General features: G+C 36.2%; 2 protein-coding genes across 4 annotated transcripts; both read right to left on the reverse strand.

Moving 5' to 3' along the window:
* Positions 1-559: 559 nt before the first annotated feature.
* LOC107624898 (histone H2A variant 1) lies at positions 560-2,512 on the reverse strand. Of its 2 annotated transcripts, none has more exons than XM_016327387.3 (3): positions 2,380-2,512; positions 2,159-2,287; positions 560-1,155 (listed from the first exon to the last, which is right to left on the reverse strand). In XM_016327387.3, exons 2-3 carry the CDS (start codon positions 2,276-2,278, stop codon positions 859-861), a joined length of 417 nt encoding a protein of 138 aa, XP_016182873.1. In that variant the 5' UTR covers positions 2,279-2,287; positions 2,380-2,512; the 3' UTR covers positions 560-858. The 2 variants fall into 2 exon arrangements, with proteins under 2 accessions (XP_016182873.1, XP_016182871.1); XM_016327385.3 differs by having other exon boundaries at positions 2,159-2,293; positions 2,380-2,511.
* A 2,372-nt stretch (positions 2,513-4,884) lies between these two features.
* On the reverse strand, positions 4,885-7,097 carry LOC107624897 (histone H2A variant 1). 2 transcript variants are annotated; one of them, XM_016327384.3, is made up of 3 exons: positions 6,959-7,097; positions 6,727-6,855; positions 4,885-5,464 (listed from the first exon to the last, which is right to left on the reverse strand). In XM_016327384.3, the coding sequence occupies exons 2-3, from the start codon at positions 6,844-6,846 to the stop codon at positions 5,168-5,170; spliced, it is 417 nt and encodes a 138-aa protein (XP_016182870.1). In that variant the 5' UTR covers positions 6,847-6,855; positions 6,959-7,097; the 3' UTR covers positions 4,885-5,167. The 2 variants fall into 2 exon arrangements, with proteins under 2 accessions (XP_016182870.1, XP_016182869.1); XM_016327383.3 differs by having other exon boundaries at positions 6,727-6,861; positions 6,959-7,092.
* Positions 7,098-23,367: the final 16,270 nt, after the last annotated feature.

Below are 23,367 nucleotides of genomic sequence, written 5' to 3' on the forward strand. Positions count from 1 at the left end.
TGCGGTGCATAATGAAAATAGATTGACAAAATTTTTATCTCGATTAATTTTACAAAGTGTGATCTTATATTATATAATTTTGTTTTATTTAAATCTTATATAATGTAAATTGTACTATGTAAAATCAATTAAAAAATTGAAAAACTTCATTGTCGTATAATACTAATATATTAAGTAATACTAATATATACTTGAGTATCCTAGGTTAGAGAGGGGGATATTCTTTTTTTATAATTTATCTTTTTTTATAATTTTTAAAGATAAAATAAGAGTTAAATATAAAACATGCCAATTTCATGAGATTTTTATTTAAATTAATTAAATATATTAGTTTTTTAACAAATATATAGACCAAATTGATAACTATAACAAATATATAGACAGACATATATCAACATTTCAACAAATTGATAAAACCAAATTGACACTTTAAAAAATATTTAGGTTTACTTTTTTATTTTCTTTAGCATGCATGGCATGATATACTCTAGTCTTATCTCTATGCATATAATAGTTACGAACTTGCATTCTATAATAAACCAACATATATATATATATATATATATTAAAAAGAAACACCCATTAAAGTCAACAAATCAGAGTAACAAGGAAACGGTTGTTTAGGAAACACCAAATAAGATCTAAAACACCAGTTAAGATCGCATAAAAGCAACATCAATAACTAATTTACATCATAACATCACAGTTCTAAAACAAACTACTTGCAAAAGAGAATCAAGCTAAATCCTACTTTAATCAAAGTCATCATAATTAAAACAACCTACAAGTTTTGGTTTCAGTCAACAGCCATATATATAAATCAGAAGCTTAACAACAATGAATGAATCACTCATTCAATCATTCCTTGGAAGTTTTGTTGATCAAGGACTTATGAATGTGAGGGATGACACCACCACCAGCAATGGTTCCTTTGATGAGAGTGTCAAGCTCCTCATCTCCTCTGATAGCAAGCTGCAAGTGTCTTGGTGTTATCCTCTTCACCTTGAGATCCTTGCTTGCATTCCCCGCCAGTTCAAGAACCTCGGCTGTCAGATATTCAAGAATGGAGGCCAGGTAAACTGCAGCAGTTGCACCAACACGTCCATGAGCTTGGACCCTTTGCTTCAGCTGTCTATGGATACGACCCACAGGAAACTAGAACCAAACCATATGAATATCAAAAACAAAGGGAGCAATGATATAGCAATAATACACCTCTTTCAGAAAATGACGGAAACTCCCAGCACCCAAAATTTCAAAACTACTCAATACTGTATAATAATGCATACACTTTATCTTTTTTTAATAATGATAAATACATGTCAAGAACCAAGAGGTTATGCATCAACAGAAAACAATAAGCAAATGCAGTATTCTAGATATAGATGTGAAATAACTCAAATGGAAAACAGTAAATACGTCCTACAAAATATACAAACTGAGATTAAGGTTCCACTTTCCAACAATTTTAAAATGTAAAAATATCACACCTCTTCACACAAAGGGAATAAGTGCCTAAGACTAGTAGGTAAAGAAAAGTCAACCATTTAAATTTTAATCCAAGGAAATCAATGTGGAAATTAAAAAATTATTGTAACATAGTAGCCATAACAATAGAACTATTTGTTTCAATCACACTATCTCATGATTGTAACATAACTTTGGAACCATACATTAAAGATAATTCATTTTTAACTGATAATATAAAATGTGGTTATGAGTGCAGATCCATCAAAAACTAAGAAGAAAAACAGAAAAGTGAACAACTTTAAAATCTAAAATCCATTCCACTTCACACAAAGGGTATCATTTACCTACATCAATAGATTATCTAAAGTCAACAAATCAATCTCAGCAAAATCACAATGGAGAATTGCTTTATAGCTATGCGGATCTATCTAAGCTAGAACCAACTAAAATACAAAACCATTCGGAAAACTTACTTTATATTTTATATACACATTACGTTTAAAATATATCATAAAACTAACACCACAATCTCCAATCCCTACCAAACCATTCTTTTTCAAATAATAATAACTTTTTTGTAAATGGTGCACAATTTAACATAAAGATTTAAAATCAGTAAACACATTTGACTACGAAAATAAATAAAAAGAAAATTAAAATCAGAAGAAACGTAGAGGTAAATCTTTACCTGGATTCCAGCACGAGAAGAGCGAGAAATAGGTTTCTTCTTATCCTTGTCTTTGTCTTTGTCTTTGTTAGCGGCGGTGGTTTTCGCTGCCAGAAGACCTTTTCCCCCTTTTCCCGCCATACCTAAACCCTAAACCTTATTCAATTTCACAGAAAAATCAACCTCAATTTTAAAATCACAAACTAAAACATAGAATTTCAGAGAGAGAAATAACAGATTACCTGAGAGAGCGAGAGAAATGTGAAGAAATTGAGAGAGAGAGAGAGAGAGAGAGAGAGAGAGAGATTATGGAGTAAGAAGCATTCATACGACTATACGAGTCATTAATATGAGTTAAATGAGCGTTTTACTTTTCTTCCGTTTTTATTTAATTTTGAATTTTTATGAAAATAAAAACGAAATCTAAAAAGTGGCGCTCAAACCTTCGTGTGCGTGGGAAAATAAAAATTTTACAAAATTTGACGGAGAATTCAAAATTTTCACACCCTTCTCTTCTCACCGCTTTAACAAATATTTTTAATTATCAGGGCCCAATAACCGGATATTTTTATTGGAGTTAATTGTTAGGTCCATTTTGGCCCACTATATTATCCAACTAGAGTCTCAAACTTGTGTCGTGTTGCAGCCGAGGCCTTAGATCAATGGCAGCATCACCTGTCTCGCTGGGAGCTACACCAGATTTAAATTTTCTGTGAAGAATATAGAATCCATGTTAATAGTAATAGTGTGTGTAAATGAGTGTTTTATGTAATCTAGGGCAGCTGATGTCTTAGTTCGCATTCAAACTTTGGTGAAGTATAGTATGAGTGTCTTGTGATACTTAAGATTAAGATTGAAGGTTGTCCAATTTATTTAACAAAAAAAAAACAAAACTTATGATGTGTTCGATATGTTTTTAGGTAAGAAACCCCTCTTCATACTATTAGAGATTATCCCAAGGCATTTTCAACTAAATAAACAAAACTTCCAATGTTTTCGAATTGCCCTTCTAAATAAATCGACTAAAGAACAAAATTTTTAAACATCTGTCACTTGCATAGACTAGTAAATTAGCCACTAGACCAATTCAATTTAGTTAATGTAGTGGGGTGTTTCATTTTTAAATAGTCTAATATTTCATCATTCTTTAGGCCTCTTTAGTATCAAAAGGAAAAAAAGTATAAGCTAAGTCTAAACAAAAATATTTTTTCAAAAAGAAAAATACAAAACACAAGTTGAACACAATATAAAATTTTAAAAATAATTTAATTAATTAAAGGTTAATCCAGATAAATAAATTTTTTATATTTTAAAAATAAACATTTTGAAAATTCCAAAAAAAAAAAGAAATTAAGCACATACAAATTAAACACAATAAAAAATTAATTATTACAAAATAAATGGGATAACATGATCCACATAACAAATTAAGCACTATATCTATATGTTTTATTATTAAATATTTTTTATACACCTAGTAGGATAATCGGGTCAATATCCGTTTTCTTTCAGTTAATGCTACTTTTATCTCTCACAAATTAATTAATAAATTGAAAAGGGTTATGTAATAATATGTAAATATGGATAGCCATGGGAACAAGATGTGTTTTTCCAACCTGTGGTTCCAGCAAATCGGGTCTACTTATTTGTTGTCACATTTAAAATGGATATTACATGGTAATAATCAGACTATCCAATTTACAGTTTCTAACTCAAGAATTTTTAACAATCATGCTTTATGAAAGAAAAATAAGAATAATTTCCAACGTATAAAATAACATAATTCACTTACATGTAATTTGTGTAATTCCAAATTTAAAACCAAAAGTCCCATATTAAAGAAAAACACCAAAACAAACAATATTATTGGCTTACACACTATAGTAATCCATAATTAATTAATAAAATAACCTTTATTTATATTAGAGGTGTGCATGGGTCGGGTGAAACCGGGTTTAATGTGACACAGACCCGACTCGAAATATATGTCGACCATATTTGTTAGACCCGAACCCGACCCTAAAACCGATGAAACCTATACACTTTCGAGCCACGATTATACTGGGTAAAAACCGGATGAAAATCGAGTCATTGACATTATATTATTTTGATACCTTCTTAAAAGTTTGCATGTAAAAATCCAAATTTCCAAGACTCCAACCATTATTTAACATGGTAAAATTCACTTAGAAAAATATAACAAGAACCAACTCTTCTCTAAAATTAAAGCATAACTATAATCAATACTAATATTGCCTAATAACACCAAATATTTAAATCGATACAAATAACACAATATTATGCATTAGTCTAAAATCTTATGCATTTTAAACATAAAACATTAACTTATAGTCTTATATACAATGACTAATAACACAAAAATATTAAGGTTTACAATACTTAAATTCCACATAATAATAGCCATCATCCATCACTAATAATACAAAATATTAATTGTGTATATTAACCGAGCCACCAGACCGATTTCGAATGATCCGAGCTATGACCCGAACTCGACCCAAAATAATTATCAAGTCTATTTTTGAAACATTTACCCGACCCTAAACCCAATGAAATCATACCAAATTAGTCCTTAAAGTGTTCGAGATTGGACCGGGTCTTCAAGTCGGGTCAGGCCATGCACACCCCTAATCTATATTAAAGCCATTATTTCTGGTAGAATTCAATAAATAACCCGTTGCAAAAATTAAATAAAAGTAACAAATATCATAGACAGAAATAAATAACCAATAAAGACTACAAATCTTATATTATAACAAAAAAGGATAATTTCGATCGGTCAAAGCTACAACTATAAGAACAAATCCAGCAGTTAAAAAGATCACATGAAAGCACCATCCCTGACCAATTTACATCCTAACAGCATCATAGTTCTAAACAAATTACTTGCAAAAGAGAATCAAGCTAAATCCTAGTTTAATCAAAGTCATCATAATTAACACCTAGTTTGAGATTCAGTCAACAGCCATATTATATAAATCAAAAGCTTAACAACACAAGATGAATCATTCATTCCTTGGAGGTTTTGTTGATCAAGGATTTGTGAATGTGGGGAATAACACCACCACCGGCAATAGTTCCTTTGATGAGAGTGTCAAGCTCCTCATCTCCTCTGATAGCAAGCTGTAAGTGTCTTGGTGTTATCCTCTTCACTTTGAGATCCTTGCTTGCATTCCCCGCAAGTTCAAGAACCTCAGCTGTCAGATATTCAAGAATGGAGGCCAAGTAAACTGCAGCAGTTGCGCCAACACGTCCATGAGCTTGGACCCTTTGCTTCAGCTGTCTGTGGATACGACCCACAGGAAACTATGACCAAAACATGTGAATCTCAAAAACAAAATGAGCAATGACATAGAATCACAAAAGAATATAGCCAATAATATATAATCATTTCACAACAATATTAGATCTCTTTTGAAAAATAAGGTACTCTCAACACCCAAAATTTCAAAACCACTTAATACAGGATAATGATGCATATACTTACCTTTTCTTTTTATAAATGATTTGTACATGTCAAGAACAAAGCGGTTAAAAATCATCAGCAAAGAATAAGTAAATGCAAGATTGTAGATTCAGACATGCCATAACCCAAATTGAAAACAAATTTAAAATGTAAAAACATCACTCCACTTCACACAAAGGAAATACACGCCTATAAGTAGTAGGTAAACAAAAAGTCAACAATTGAAATTCAATCCTAAGAAACCAATGTGGAAATTAAAAATTGGTTGCCAAGGGGAACAAATAAAGCAGCTAAAAGCACAGCTAATCATGAATTGCCATAACAGAACTATGTGTGTCAAAAACACTATCTTAATAATAGTTGTAACATAGCATAAGTGTTGGACAACCATGGAGAACTCTTGACCAATAGAGAGATTTTGGAAAGGAACAAGTAAGATAAAAAAAAACACCACATCCAACTCAAAACCTTAAGATATCAAGTTAATTAGGTTTCTCATCTTATAAAATCCTCACTTTTCCTTGTTTTCTTCAATATGAGACTAATTTTATGCACTCTTCGCATTTGCAACATTAAAATTCGAGACTATACACCAAAAGTAATTTCATTTTTAACTGATAAAATAAAATGAGGTTCTGAGTGCAGATGCATCAAAACTAATAAGACAAACAGAAAACAGAACAACTTTAAAATCTAAAAGTCCAATCCAATTCAGGTAAATGGTATGGTTACCTACATCAATAAATCATCTAAATTCAACAATTTAACCTCAGCAAAATCAAAATGAAGACTTGCTTTATAGCTATGCCAATCTATCTATCTAGAACTAACTAAAAATACAAAACAACAGAAATCTTACTTCACATTTTATATACACATTGCTTAAACTAAATCATAAAACCAACACCACAATTTCAATCCCTACCAAACCATTCTTTTGAAACAGTAACAATAATAATATCTTTTAAAATGGTGCCAAACAGTATTTAAAAATGGGAAACAATTTAACATACAGATTTAAAATCAGTAACAACATATTCGCCTGCGAAAAAAGAAAAGAAAGAGAATTAAAATCAGAAGAAATGGAGAGGTTAATGTTTACCTGGATTCCAGCACGAGAAGAGCGAGAAATAGGTTTCTTCTTATCCTTCTCTTTGTCTTTGTCTTTGTTAGCTGCGGTGGTTTTCGCTGCCAGAAGCCCTTTTCCCCCTTTTCCCGCCATAGCGAAACCCTAAACCTTATTCAATTTCACAGAAAAGTCAACCTCAATTTCAAAATCAGAGAAACCACAAACTAAAACATAAAATATCCCAGAGAGAGAAATAGAAGATTACCTCCGAGAGAGGGAGAGAGGTGTGAAGAAAACGAGAGAAATCGAGAGCGAGAGCGAGAGAGAGAGAGAGAGAGAGAGAGAGATTGATTCAGATTATGGAGTAAAAAGCATTTCATACGAGTCATTAATATGAGCGTTTTAACTATTACTTTTCTTTTGTTTTTAATTTTGAATTTGCAAAATTTGTGAATGAAAATGAAATCGAAAAGGAGGCGCTCAAAGCTTCGTGTGCGTGGGAAAATAAAAATTTTATAAAACCCGACGCAAAATTCAAAATTTTCCCACTCTTCTCCTCTCGCCGCTTTCCAAGTATTTTTAATTATCAAGGCCCAATAACCATCTTTTGTTTTTATTCAGTTTACTGTTAGGTCCATTAGGCCCACAATATTAGACAATATGAGACTCAACTTTTGGATACTCTGGAAACTAAAAAACTATTGGAAATGTTTCACAAAAATAAAAAAGTTTTATAGGTCATTATTAGATCAACATGTTTAAATAATTTTTTAAGTAGTACGTTTAAAAATTAGTTAATTTTGTTAATGTAAAATGTATAATTGAAGAACTGTATAAATAATTTTACATGTAAATACAAATTAAATATAAAATAATAACAATAATACTTCAACCAACTAACTATAGTTCAAATAGCATAATCTTTCCGTATTCATCTAGAAGTCACGGATTGGAATCTTACTCTTAACTTTATAATAATAATAATAATGCTTCGAGGTGCGTACTAATGAGATCAATTGGATCTAGAACGAAGATGACATAAGAGCTTTGAGGAAGTGTTCAACTACCATCTTTTGGTAGGATTTGGTAACGTCTTTATTTCCGAATTCTAGAATATGCGAACACAAGGGATTGAAATTTTTGAAAACAAAAATTGAAACTTTAATAACATTTTTTTTTTAAAATATCCTCATTTAAAACTTCATATTCCAAGTCCATCATTCATCCACAACCCCACCTTATCTTTTATCCCACCACCACACTTTTGCCATCACTGAAACTTAACTACTACACGTCAGCCATCACCAATTTTACCACCAACCACAACAATACCAAAAACAACAATAACTTCATCAATATATATCAAAATAAGAGAAGAAGAAGAAGAAATGTACCTTCCAAGCTAGGAATAATTCGAAGTTGTTGGGAGAGGGAGAGGGAGAGGGAGAGGGAGAGGGAAGGGAGGGAGGGAGCGGGGAGAGAGAGATTTATTAGCAATATTTAAGTCTCTATTTTTATTTTAAACCAAATAAAATACTGAGACATAACAAAATATTGAGACATAATTCAGTTCTATGCACTTTACACTAAACACAATAGAAAGACTTAATTTAGTTTCTGTTTCTCGGTCTCTATCTCCCGGCCTTAGTCTCTCTTCCAAATGTTATCTTAGTAATGGGTTGTTCGCATAGCGGGTTGGAGGATCCGAGATTATATTCGAAGAGGGTAGTTTGGAATCGTTTGAATTTCAGGACTAGCTAAGTAAGGTATATCATGGCTTTTGGCCTATAGTGGGCCTTACCTAATCATGAGCTTCCAAGAGAAAAAATATAGGTTTTAGATAAACGAATCTCTAAAATTTTTTTAGTATCTCCAATACTACATCTAATTTTAATTTTATTTTGGATCCTACAAGATGGTACATAAATATTTGTAGAATCATGTATTAAAAATGGTGATTTAAAATTTAAAGTTAAATTTATCCCTCCATTGCTTAGTCTTAATTTAATTAGAATTTTATATTATTTCATCAATATAATTATATGAGTGAAAAAATTTTATTGATTCTTTATTAAAATTATACCGTATTTCTAAGGTGATACGAATTTTGTTTTATCAATCAATTTCAATATATATTTAATTTTAAATTAATTTATTTTTTGAATATATCAAAAATAATACTCTAAAATTTTTTTATTAAAGATGCTAAAACAAATAATAATAATAATAAGAAATAAATAAATAAAATAATACTAACAATAAAGCTTGTTAGTTTTACGGATCCTAAAACATTTCTAATACAAATTTTTCATGCATCATATGGGTGTTAGCGTAATATTTTAAATGCTACATACCCAATATAATTTAAGGATCTCAAATGATGATTTGAAAATGTTAAAAACTAAAATTAGACCATACTTATAACTAGAGTAAAAAAGGTAATTTTACACCTTAAAATTCACTTGAATTAAAGGTATGTTTATATACATAGGCTTTTTTTATATTCTTTGATACGATTAAAAAGCACCAGCAAGTAGACGGTAAGATTCGTCGGCAGTCTCTCTTCTCAAGAAAGGAAGTATACAACCCAAGTTTCTAATGCTATATTATCATATAGTAAGTGCTTTATTGAATTATGCCAACAGATTTTGAAAAACAAAGGCTTCTGAATTGATGTGCACTCAGAAAGAAACATTTCATTGCATGTTAAAATGGCCAAATCCAATGTCTTTTCCATAGACAAAAGGACTAGTTACGAATGTGCCGTTGCCTGCTTTGTGTGCGAAGATTGTAATGTTTAATTTTATGATTTGAAAGAGAACACGCATTCGGTCTTTGTCTAACTCTATTCATTGCTTTTCTTTTTTTCTCAAAATTCCAAAACTAATTATGATCAATGCTCCAATACATTTGTTTCGAGAGTTATCTAAAACGTTAATTTTGGGGCTGAACGTGAGATCCAGAATCCCTTTGAGATAGCATCCGACTTGTTCTTACGCTGAGGTGCCACCGTCCGAGTTACTCGTGAGAAAGTGGGAAATGGTACCTATAAGAAACTCCAATGCTTAAATTGGTAACAGTTTTAGACAGGTTTTTAGTAGATTAGAACGTGAGTATACCTGAGTAGTGTCAGTATATTTATAGTAGAGCTATTAACCACCTTTGCAGGAGTAGTTCCATCTTTATTGGTGAATATCTGTTCCCTTTATCTTGGGAATTTGTTAGGATCTACCTTTTAGGAAGACAGAGATAGTATGAGAGATTCGAAGAGGCAGTTACTTGTATGCACTTGTCCGATCTCTTTCACCATGTCCGACCTCTTAAAAGAGGTCGGGTATGTGGTGAAGGCTATCCTTTTTGGGTGGGCCTCTCTTTCTTATTGGGCCTGTCTTTATGTTTTGGGTCCATGTATGAATAGTACCCCTACTTGTGTCTGAGCTTTCAAGAGGTCGGGTTCAAGCAATTTAAGACCTTAGCTTCGTCGTCTGATATCCCTGCTTTCACGGGGTTGGGTACTTGACGTGTTTCAAATTTTTGAATGTTACTGCATTAAATGGGGGGTGAGCTTTGCGCGGCAGTTTCCTTGGAATCCGCGCATAGCTGTAAAAAGGGATGTGAAATGACTGTTTTACCCTTCTTCTTTATAAAGTGTTTGCGCGCTCCTTTTCTTATCCTTTCTTCACTTTCGAAAGTGCTTCATTTGCTTCCTTTCATCGCGAAAAAAATTTTCTCCTTTTATTCTTACTTCCCAACCGCTCTCAGTTCCAAGATTTCTCCATCTCGAATCCTCTGAAGGTCTTGTTTTGCTGGGTGGAGAGGAACGTTCGTGCTTATTACTGTTTGACGTGCCCATTTTCTTCTTCGAGTCTTCATCAAGGTTACTACTCTTGATTCTTGACTTTCTTTTTCGTAACTGTGCTTTTTGAATCTGTTTCTTGTGTTGGGGTGGTGTTCGAGTAGTAACGGATATTTATTGCATTATTGGTTTTGTTTGTTCCTTGAAACTTCTTTGACTGTTGTTTATGTTGTCTACTAAAAGACCCTTTTGAACCTTTTTTGTTGATTGAAATCACTGTTGAATATTTGGCAGTGTTTGTGGAATTTTTGTGGGACTATAGCCGTTTTGTTATTTGTTGATTGCCTTCGTATTGCCCCCCAATAGTGTCGCTGCTGTCGGCACAGGAGAAATGCCATTTCTGTTTATTCTTGTTTTGAAAAGATGTTTTCCAAATTGTGTTTTGCATTTTTGTTTCTTTTGCTCGACTTCTTTTGAATGATGCCCGAGTTATGTAGTGATGATTTCTCTGTTGTATTTGTAGGTGTAGATTTTATGTCTCGATCAGTCATAAAAGATATGTCGACAAAAGTCCCCCTCTCTTTTGACTTGGATAGATACTCCTGTCCTTATCGCTGTCTCCGTAGTTGATAAAGAGTATTGTGAGGTATTCCGTAGACATCATAGATTATGTGAGAATAGAGAGGATGAGAGGAATTATGCGATAATGGTACCAGATCCCGAGGAAAAGGTGTGTTTTCCTCCCGTAGACAACTCGAGACGGCCCTTTTTCTATGTCTATGATTGCTTTTTCTCGAAAATAGATGTCAAGCTTCCTTTTTCTGATTTTGAAATAAATGTCCTTTGGGCTTGTAACATCGCCCCTCCCAGCTTTATTCGAACTCTTGGGTTTTTTTGAAGATTTACCAGCTCCTATGTCGCGAGCTCGATGTCCGACATTCGGTTAAGGTCTTTTTCCATATTTTTGTTTTGACCAAACCAGGTCTTTGAAATGAAAAATTTCTTGGGTTTTTTCACGCCGTTCAAGGTAAAAAGGCTATTTTCATTTTCGATGAGTCCTTCCACGATTTTAATAACTATTTTTTCAAAATTCAAGTGGTAGAGGAGGTCCATCCCTTCTTTTTGGACGAAAATGACGAACCCTGCTTCCCTTTATACTGGCAAGAAAAACCCATGATAACCAAGTATAGCGTAGATACCTTAGATGACCTTGAGAAGGGTATGGTAGAAGTATTGGAAAAATGCTGGGGTCGAGTTCCTCACTTGGACATGAAGAGATTCTTACGGGATCCCGGTATACTTCGGGTCGAGCTAGGTAGCCTTCTTTTCTTATCTTTATGGCTTTTGGCTGTATCATCTATGATTAATGTGCTTTTTCATTTACTTTGTAAAAAAAATAGCTCCCAAATCTGCAACGATGAAACAACTGCATCAAACTCGGAAGACTGTTGTGGCGCGTGGTATTCAGGAGAAAGAAGCTGGGGTGCTTCTACCCAATCTTCCCCACAGAAATCGGACTCAAGTTCTTCAGCCAAAAAGAAGATCATTCTCACTCCATCAAGTCGGTTGGTCTCTCCTGACCCGCCTCCAAAGATCTCAGTTGCTCCTCCTTCTCCTTCATCTTTAAAACCTCCCCCTAAGAAACAAAAGATTGCTGAAGAGGCAAGCATTTACGATAAAGGGTTTGACGGGATCACCTGGAGTGAGAGGAATATTCTCCCTCATAGTCACATCAATATGGATGATGTAGCTTTTCAAAACCATCTCAATCTTATGGCCCACAACGACATTCAGATAGCGGGAGTGTGTGCGTCCCTAGTCAAGGAGTTGAAAAAGACTTTCCTCAGTGCCACTCAAAGCTCTCTTGAGGCTACCCGAGCTGAAGTGGAAAGGCATAAGGAGATTAAGAGGGAATTGGAGGGGGAGAAGGCTGCACTGTCGTCTGATTTGGAGGAGGCCCGATCTCGGGTAAAAAAGGCAGAGGCGACCACAACTATGGCAGAAGGGGTGAAGAAGATAGTGGAGGAGAGCTACACCCGGCTATATGGGGAGAAACTTGACCTTCAAGAAGAGTTGGAGAAGACCAAAGAGAGATACGCGACTCTTGAAGAGTCTGTTATTGAGGGGATGGATAAGATGTTTAACAACCTGAAGGCTCAAGTCTAAGTCCTTGCCCTCGGGGTTGATTTATCTTTGTTCAACCAAGACAACATAGTGGTTGATGGAGAGATCGTCCCGACCCCTGAAAATGATGAACCTTTGCCTGACCCAAAGTCTTCAAATACTAGGGTTAGGCAGGCTTCACAGGCTCCTGAATCTCTCCCCGAGGTGGTCAATGTCGAGCTCCCCCTTCCCCCCGACGCTATCCCGGCCATGCCGGTCTTTATTCATCCTCGACCCCTCTTGCCGGAGCCAGGAAGTAGTGACTAGGGAACTTATCCTTTACTTGTCCCTCAGTAGTTTTGCTTTTAACTCTTTAGACGACCCGACTTGTGGATCTTTTTTATGGACACTTTTATTTTGTAATAGCTTAGTAGTTTTTTGAATACTTTTACTTTATAACAATTGTGGTTTTAATAACTTTTTTGTAGTCGTATTCAAACAACTTTGAAATTTAAAGAGCTTTTTTGCTCCTTACATAATGAAGCTAGGCCTTTTTGGAATTTAGCCTTTATACAGTTGCTTAGTTTGGTGTTTATACCTTAGCAACTTTTTCGATGTTGTTCCTTTGCTGAAATTTAAAAAATGAGTTCATTTATATGGATTTCCTTTTCAAGTTCCAACTTTGTGTAGTCAAAATTTGTTAAGTTACTTCTACACTTAGTTTTTATTCCGCCTTATAATTGAGGTTGATTTTCACGAGTTTTTTATATAACTTCTTACATTAATTTGTATATCGTCACTTCATCTTGCCGACCCTTTTAGGTTGGGCAATGATTTTCGCAGTTTGTTAAGCTTAAATTAATGCATTTTTATAGGAAACTTTCTTAAGAGAAAATGGAATTTTTATTCATGAATGAGAAATTCCTTTACATAAAACCTACTATTAAGGGTTTTGACCGCATTCAGCCTTTACTGTGATGCCTCATTAAAATCTCCTTTTGAAAAAACCTTTTTTAGGGAAAAAAATCATAAGGTTGGGAAAAAGAGTACACCAAGGATCAAGGTTTACTTCTTAACTGTAGTACTTCTTTAGGTTACATGCGTGTCAAGACCTTGGGAGCTCCTGTCCTTGTAGGTCGGACACTTTATAGTAACCCTTTCTTAAGACTTCGATAATCTTGTAGGGTTCTTTCCAATTTGCAGCTAACTTCCCCTTGCCTGACTTCTGAACTCCGATGTCATTTTGGATCAGTATAATGTCATTTGTGGCAAAGTTTCTTTTGATCACCTTCTGATTGTACCTTAAGGCCATCCTCTGCTTTAGTGCTTCTTCTCTGATATGAGCTTTCTCTCAGACTTCTGGGAGAAGGTCGAGATCTGCCTTTTGTGTTTGAGCATTGGCCCCTTCATTATAGAATACAACCCTGGGCGACTCTTTAGTGATTTCTATAAGGATCATAGCATTCATTCCGTAAGCAAGTCGAAAAGGTGTTTTCCGAGTTGTGGAATGAGGGGTTGTCCGATATGCCCATAAGACTGGAGGGAACTCGTCAGCCCATGCTCCCTTTGCATCTTGCAGTCGACGCTTTAATCCGGCTAATATGAATTTATTTACACTTTTAGCTTGTCCATTGGCCTGAGGATGTTCCATCGATGTAAATTGGTGTTTTATTTTAAGGTCGGCGACCAAGTTCCTAAAGGTTGGGTCGGTAAACTGAATTTCATTGTCCGTGGTGAAGGAGTGAGAAACTCCAAACCTTTTGACAATGTTCTTATAGAGAAAATTTTGACTTCTCTGGAAAGTGATGGTTGCTAGTGGTTCCGTCTCGGTCCACTTAATGAAATAGTCAATCCCCACTACGAGGTATTTGACTTGTCCTGGAGCTTGGAAAAATGGTCCGAGAATATCGAGTCCCCATTTTGCAAATGGTCAGGGGGAGATGACGCTAATAAGCTCTTCAGGAGGTACCACATGAAAATTGGCAAGCTTTTGGCAAGGTAGGCACTTTTTAACAAACTCGGTCGCTTCTCTTTGTAAGGTCGACCAGAAGAAGCCGACCTGGATTACCTTTTTGGCTAGTGATCGGGCTCCTAGATGATTCCCACATATGCCTTTGTGTACCTCCTCTAGGACCTCTTTTGTGTTGGAGGTTGGGGCGCACTTTAAGAGAGATGTTGGTATTCCTCTTTTGTATAGGTCGTTGTGAACCAACGTGTAATTTTGTGCCTCCCTTAGGAATATTCAGGCCTCATTTTTCATTTTCAAAGAGGATATCAAATTTGAGATAGTTGACTATAGAGGTCATTCATCCTAAATATTGATTAGATATAGTCATTATGCCCGTGTTGTCATCTCCTTTTGATATTGATGGTGCATATAGAGTTTCCTGGATAAGGCTACTGTTGTTGCCCCCTGGCTTGGTGTTGGCTAATTTGGGTAGGCATCAGCTTGAGTGTTAGATTCTCGACTTATATGTCGGATCTCTCCTTCCAAGAACTGTGTTATTTGTTCTCATGCTTCATCTGAGTATTTCTTCATGTTTGGATCGTTGGCTTGATAGGTATTGTTAATCTGTGAAGTTACCACTTGAGAGACACTGAATACTATCAGCCTTTCTGTCCCCACTTCTTTAGCCAGCTTCAGGCCAGCAAGTAAGGCTTTATACTCTACTTGGTTATTAGAAGTAGGAAACTCAGACCTTAACGAGAGTTCTATATGAGTTCCTTGCTCACTTTCAAGAATGACGCCTGCTCCACTGTCGACTTTGTTAGATGATCCGTCTATATATAAGTTCCATGTAGTTGGACTTCCCTAACTTTCAGTGTATTCAACTACAAAATCGGCAAGATATTGGGATTTAATTGCCATCTAGACAATTTCACAGCTCATTGCAGCATTCGTCCTGCTAGGTCCGTCTTTTGTAGAATGTGTTTCATTGGTTGATTGGTACGGACCTTTATGTGTGAACCTGAAAATAAGGTCGGAGCCTTCAAGAGGTGAGTATAAGGGCATATGCAAATTTTTCTATCTTTTGATAGTTCAATTTTGCTTCTTGTGAAGCTTTGCTGACAAAGTAGACGGGTTCCTATCCACCTTTATCTTCTCTGATAAGAGCTGAAGCTATAGCTCGGCTCACCGCTGGTAGGTAGAAAATGAGTTCTTCTCCTGCTATAAGCCGGGTAAGTATGGAGGGTTGTCCCAAGAAGGCTTCGAAGTCTTGAAATGCTTGCTTGCAATATGGGGCCCATTCAAATTACTTTTCCTTTCTGAGAATTGAGTACAGTGGTAGTAATTTCAGTGCTGATTCTCTTAGGAATCTGGATAGTGCTGCCAACCTTCCGTTTAGTTGTTGAACTTCTTAAAGACAGGTCGAGCTCTTCATGTCCAATATATCTTTACATTTGTCCGAGTTTGCTTATATACCTCTTTGAGTTAATATAAAGCCTAAAAATTTTCCCGCCTTTACTGTGAAGCTGAATTTTGAGGGGCTTAACCTCATCTCATCCTCCCTTATGGTAGAAAATACCTCAAAAAGAACAGACAAAAGTGCCAAGTCGACCTTGGTTTTAACAAGCATGTCATCCACATATACCTCCATAAGTTTTCCTAAGTGGGAGGAAAACATCTTGTTCATCAGTCTCTGGTATGTGACTTTGGCATTCTTTAATCCAAAAGGCTTTACTACGTAGCAATAGTTACCTTTTGGAGTTATGAACAAGATCTTCTCTTGGTCTAGCTTATGCATCGGAATTTGATTGTATCCCGAGTAGGCATCCATGAAGGACAGGTATCTATAGCCGGAGGCTGAGTCGACCAGGGAATCGATGCTGGGAAGAGGGTATGGATCCTTGGGGCAAGCCTTATTGAGGTCGGTGTATTCGACACACATCCTCCATTTTCCGTCTTGCTTCTTTACCAAAACTATGTTGTCCAGCCACAATGAATATTTTACCTCTCTTATGAATCCTGCTTCTAATAGGGCTTGAACTTGTTCCTCCACAACCTGTGTCCTTTCGGGCCCGAGTTTTTTTCGCTTTTGCTGGATAGGTCTAGAACCCGGATAGATGGCGAGTTTGTGGGACATTAGGTTGGGATCTATGCCAGGCATGTCGGAGGCTTTCCAAGCGAAGATGTTGGCATTCCTCCTTAGAAGGTCAATGAGTTGCTTTTTCAGACCTTCTTCCAAGTTAGCCCCTATATTCATTGCTTTTTCATGGTGATCTCCAATTTGCACTTCTTTCACTTTTCCTCCGGGTTAGGGACGCAGTTTCTCCCGAGCTCAAACACCTCCGAACTCGATGGTATTGACTTCTTTTTTCCCAGGACTGCCTTCTAAATTAAGACTTTCATTGTAGCACTTGCGTGCTAATTTCTGATCTCCCTTTATGGTGGCAATCCCTTCTGATGTGGAAAACTTCATGCATAAGTGGGGTGTAGAGACAACGACTATAAGTCAGTTTAGGACTTTTCGACCTATTAAGGCATTGTATGATGAGGTGATGTCAACCACAATGTAGTCGATGCTCAATGTCTTTGACTTTGCACCCTTCCCAAAAATGGTGTATAGAGATATATATCTGAGAGGTCGGATCGGTGTGTCTCCCAGTCCAAAGAAGTTATCTAGGTATACCCTGATCTATTAATGTTCTATGGAGGTTTGCATTAGCGAGGATCATAGTTATAACCACGGGATCACCATGGTCAAGCGTTACCCCTTGAGCATCTTCTTTAGTGAACGGAATTTTTGGCAAGTCGGAAGATCTGCTATCTTCTACGACTTGGAACACCTCTTTAAGATGCCTTTTTCTTGATGATTTTGATATTCCTCCTCCATCAAATCCCCCATTTATCATGTGTATGTGTCGCTCGGGAGTCTAAGGTGGACGTTCTTGTCGTCCCCCTTCTTCGTCTATCTTTCTCTTCCTTTGCTCGTCCGAGCTATCTGCCAAGTATTTATCTAGTCGACCTTCTCTGGCCAACTTTTCTATGACATTCTTTAAATCATAACAATCGCTGGTAGAATGCCCATAGAGTTTATGGTACTCACAATATTCTGTCTGGCTTCCTGTCTTTTTGTGCTTAATCGGACGAGGAGGTGAAATATTCTCGGTGTGCTGTATCTCTCTGTAAATATGTACAAGAGAGACCCCGAAGGGAGTGTAGTTATGATATCTTCGAGGTTTCTCCGGATTGTACTCTTCCTTCTTCTTAGCTTTTTTTCTTTTTCCCGAGATGGATAAGGCAGGCTGGGTCTCAGAAGTGGTTCTCTCAGTTTTGAGTTCTCCTCCATATTGATATACTTCTCTACCCATTCTTGTACTTTGTACAAGGAGGTCGGGTGTCGCTTGGATATGGATTGAGAAAATGGTCCTTCTTTAAGGCTGTTAACTAATCCCATTATTACTGTTTCAATGGATAGGTTTTGAATCTCCAAGCATGCTTTTTTGAATCTTTCTATGTAATCTCGGAGTGTCTCCCTAACCTCTTGCTTAACTCCCAGCAAGCTCGGGGCATATTTTACCTTATCTTTTTTAATTGAGAATCTTGTCAGAAACTTCCTTGCCAGGTTATCAAAACAAGTCACCGACCTGGACGATAAGTTGTCGAACCACTTCATCGCAGCTTTGGTCAAAGTTGTCGGAAATGATTTGCAACGAGTAGCATCAGAGGCATCGGCTAGATACATCCAACTTTTGAAGTTGCTGAGATGGTGCCTTGGGTTGGTTGTTCCGTCGTAGAGATCCATGTTGGGAGTTTTGAAGTTTCTTGGAACTTTAGCCTGCATGATATCTTCCATGAATGGATCTTCACCCCCTAGAGGGCTTTTTTCCCGATCTACTCGATTGCTCCATTTTCGGAGATTAGCTTCCAATTTTAAAAATTTTTCTTCCATCTCCCTTCATCGTCGTACCTCTCTTTGCAGTTCCCTTTCTGATTCCCGTTGACGTTCAGCTTCTTGCTTGAGCTGTTCTAGTCGTCCACGATGACCATGAACTAGACTCAATATCTCCATTGTTTGTGGAGGTTCTTCTTCTTCCGGTGGATGGATCTCTGATTGAATCCGTCCTGGCTCGGGATTTTCCGACGTCCCTTCTCCATGGGGAACGTGCGTTCTTTCCCATGGTGAAGGTATTGCAAGTGTGAGATCATTGCGGTGAGGCTCTGATTTTGATTCAGATGCCGTGCGACCATCTTTGTAGTGATCATCCACCATGGTGAAGGGTTGAATTTCAGGTCTCCGGCAACAACGTCAATGTTCCGAAGGTTACCTGAAACGTTGACTTTGGACCTGAACGTGAGGTCCAGACTCCCTTTGAGATAGTGTCCTACTTGTTCTTATGCTGAGGTGCCGCCGTCCGTGTTTCTCGTGAGGAGGTGGGGGTGATACCTACAAGAGACTCTGATGCTTAAGTTAGCAAGGGTTTTAGGCAAGTTTTTAGTATATTAGAATGTGAGTATACCAAAGGAGTGTCAGTGTATTTATAGTAGAGCTGTTAACCACCTTTGTAGGAGTAGTTCCACCTTTATTAGTGAATATCCATTCCCTTTATCTTGGAAATTTGTTAGGATCTATCTTTAGAAAGACAGAGATAGTAGGAGAGATTCGGGGAGGCAGTTACTAAAAAGAGGTCGGGTATGTAGTAAAAGCCATCCTTTTTGGGTGGGCCTCTCTTCCTTATTGGGTCTGACTTTATGTTTTAGGTCAGGGTATGAACAACATTCAACTCGATTATTAGAGAGTTATGTACCAGCAAAGGCGCTGTATCTATTATATATATTTTTATTATAGAATAAAATATTATTTCTATTTATAAAAATCTGGATTACTAACAAATTTATAGATGAATAAATAAAATTAGTTTTAAGTTTATAAGTGATAAGTAAATTACCATTCTTATCCATTATTAGTACAAAATAATTTCAACTCAAGTGAGGATTGCTAATAACTAATAAGGTTGAGAAATAAGGATAAACGTAAACTCTTAAAAAAGAAAATCGAAAAAAAAAAACAGTCTTTTTAAAAGGAATCGGAAATGGAAGCCAATTCCCGTGATCCTCTCATATAAGTCGAAAGAAGCATCTCCTTGTAAAATTAAATGGCATGTCTCCACTAAAGTAAAAAAATGTAACCTCGAAAAAGAAGATAGGCCGAAAAACATAAAAATGAGGAGAAAATAAAGAAAAAGAAAACTTAGCCAAATTTCACAAAGATTATGATCTTAAATCTAAATCAAACATGAAGAAAAAATAAGCATCGTTATTAAAACATGTTGAATTCTTAAAATCTGGAATCAAAGTAATATAAAGATGAGTGAAGAGTTAACACTGCTAGAATCTAGGTTGAAAAAGGTTTGGCAATTAATGGGATATTTGCTTCTCAAAACGTAGGTAAAATTTGCTTGGCATCCAATAAGATTTAGAACATGAACGAAGTGCTTGATCACAAAAAAAAATATATTTTGAACTGAGGAGCTTAGAAATAGAGAAGTTTAAACCTAAAAAAGAGATTTTTATTCGGTAATTTCACAAATTTCACGTATATAATGTGAGAGTAAGAGTTAATATTCAAAATGGTCACTGAAATTTGACTCTCGACTCAATTTAGTCCTCCAAATTCCAATTGACCCAAATTGTACCATGAAACTTTAAGGCAACTCAAGTTGGCCCCCTGTCTATATTCGTCACCGGAAAGATGACGTGGCATGATTGAACGACGTTGTTTTGCTGTTTGCACCTAAACGACGTCATTTTACTCCTCCCCTCTTCTTCTTCCGCCTCCTCAATGCGTGAACCTCCCACCATTCCATTGCCACCACCCTCAATCATACCATTCTATTGTGATTAGTTTTCCTATGGGGGGAAGCTGAATAGGCTCCTTAAATATAGCATTGTGCTGGTCTAGAACTTTCTGTAGTCAGTCGGGAATTATTGGCTCTTCCAAATCCTCCCCATTATCTACTAGTTTCAAATGATATAGAGTGCTAACCACTTTTGCTGAAACCATTTTCTGCAACATGATATTGCTAATTGCATCGGATTGTAACAAACGCTCCCTTTGCAACTTGATTGCTATTCCATTCACCACGAACTTCATTGTGAGGAGGTCATAATGGGTGATAACATAGCCAAGACACATTAGCCATTGCACCCCTAAAACGATATAAGCTCCTTGTGAATCTAGGACAAAAGTGTTGACTGTGAATTGATAGCCTTGCATCACCAAGGGCACCTCGTCACAATAAGCCTTGCACCCAATAACATCACCATTCCCAACTAGCACTTGAAGGGGGGAAGTTTGCTTTAACAAAAACTCGAGCTTCTCATCCACACTTGCCTTCACAAAATTATGTGAACTACCACCATCAATCAGAACCAGCATTGACTGCCCCTTGTAGCTACCCTTCAACCTAAACGTAGTTGGTTGGTATTGTCCCACTATAGCATTAAAACTGATTTCAAGCTGAACCAGTTCCACAATCACATGATTCTCAGGCCCCGTGGTCAAGACTACCTTGGGATCAGGATCCTTAAGTATTTCTTGTATTTCATCTTCTCCAATCAGCAAGTAACAAGACGTTTTACGTCTATGACCAAGAGACCACTTATTCTCACAGAGTCACAGTAGTAGCATAAGCCTTTTTTTTTTCTTTTTAACTTGATTTTGGAAGCAGAAAATTTCTTAAAGGGTGGGTTTTGGTTTAGGTTTTAATGGTTGATAAGTGTTCAATTTTGGCTACTGGTGTGTGAATTTAATAGGATTGGGTTGAACCTGGTTTTAGATGTGCTATTTTGGTGGTGAGAGAGACTCAATTTTGGGAGCTTGTGGTTTGTGAAGTTGGACTTTGTGTCATTGGATGGGTTTTCTTATGAAACGGTTTAGTCGAGGTGTGCTTTTGCTCGTGAAGTTGAGCTAAGGCAACTGTAGTAACATAAGATACTGGTTTAGCTAGTAACAATTCACACTTCAGACGGTCCTGTAATCCATCCACAAATAAGGAAATCATCCACTCTTCACTTAACATAGTGACTTGATTAGATAATTCCTTAAATTGGCCTTGGTATTCTGCTATTATGGATGTCTGTTTTAACTCCTTAAGAGCTGCTTTAAGGTCATAAAACTGATTCTGGCCAAATCTGACTAGCAAGGGTTCCAAGAATGATTCCTACGTGTGAGTGATATTATTGTTAATTACTTAATGGTACCAAGAATAAACAGGTCCAGACAAATAAAATGAAAGCATACGTACCCTCATGGCACGGGAAACAAAGATCGGTAGTTCTGCCTTGAAGCTCCGAATCCGCCATTGGAGGAAACTAGACCTGTGTGTTCGTGGGTCTTGCAGTGAGTCTCCTTCATTAGAGTCGTCAGCCGTTTTCGTCATCCTCATGGCTTCCTTGAGAAAGCCTCGAATCTCCCATAATGAGTGCTCTACACCATCCATACGGTCATTATTCCGAGAGAGTTGGCTCGCTATTTCAACGTGGTTATGTTGAATTGCATCGATCTCAACATGATGGTTGAGTTCTCTAGGAATGGTCACTTTTCTCTCAATGAAAGCACCAAATGATAGCTAAGAAAATGAATTAGATGCAGCAACATAAATTATGCAGCACACAATTATGGAACAAGGAAGAAAGTGATGATGGAATTGACGAATGAGGAATTACAAATGATATTCCCTATTCGAGTCAAGGAAGAACTCTAAGTAACAATTCTTTACACTTTTTTCTAATTGAATTATGAATCCTCCCCACTCACTATAAACTCTCACGTAACAAACTTGCTAAGCTGTCAGAGAGGAGATCTGCTGTGATGCGCTCTTCATCCCACAATCTATTCACTCGTCTATTTGGATTGCTTCTTAATCCTTGGTGACTTGGGCTGTATTGCTAGAAGTCCAACATCAATTTCATGTTCTGGTTCTCCTTCTGCACTCCTCATCTCTTCAATTGGGTCTTCATTTGGGATGACATTGATAGAACTAATATTTGTTGTTTGAGAACAAATTCTGTTGTTGTTCATTCTTGTTGTATCTCGTTGTTCACTTGTTATGTTTATATACGCAGCCAGCAAGCAAATGGAATCATCTAGAGATGTCTTAGCAATGTCGATCTCGATTATTACTCTAAAAGAAGCTTTTAGTACTAGTGAAAGAGTGCTTAACACTATAAAAAAAAATTTTTTAATCCAAAGATAGTTGAGTCATTGATTTGTACACAAAATTGACTTCATATTTTTCTAATGACAATTTATTTTGAGGAGCTTATTGAGAATTTTAAGAAAATTATTAATATAGATTGAAATTGTATTGAATTTGGATGTGATATATTTTTGTTATTTTAGTTTATTAACAATTTTAAACTTTATTTTACTGTGATTAATATTATGTTAATTAGAATAAAAAAATTGACCGAACCAAATTACTTTTAGTTTTGTTCATTTCGGTTCGATTATTGCAAAAACAATAAATCGATTAATCAATACGATATAAAAACCGAACAGATTGGTTCGATTGATTTTCAATCGAAATCGAACCAAACCAAACCGATGAGACCCTAAATTATTTTCCATATAGAATAATTAGGCATGAAGCAAACTAGGGAGTAGGGAAGTACTATTATATTCGTGGGCCTCACAAAAAAAGATAGGAGGTAGCAGATGGGTTACTTCCCGACATGACATCCATCATCATTCGTCAGTGTAGAGTGAGTGCCCACCGCACAAACGTTAACGTTAAAAAACGTTGCCATGGACCATCATCATGTCATCGTC

Source organism: Arachis ipaensis, chromosome B2 (genome assembly GCF_059453495.1).
Source record: "Arachis ipaensis isolate K30076 ecotype BB chromosome B2, ASM5945349v1, whole genome shotgun sequence".
NCBI classification, from domain to species: domain Eukaryota; kingdom Viridiplantae; phylum Streptophyta; class Magnoliopsida; order Fabales; family Fabaceae; genus Arachis; species Arachis ipaensis.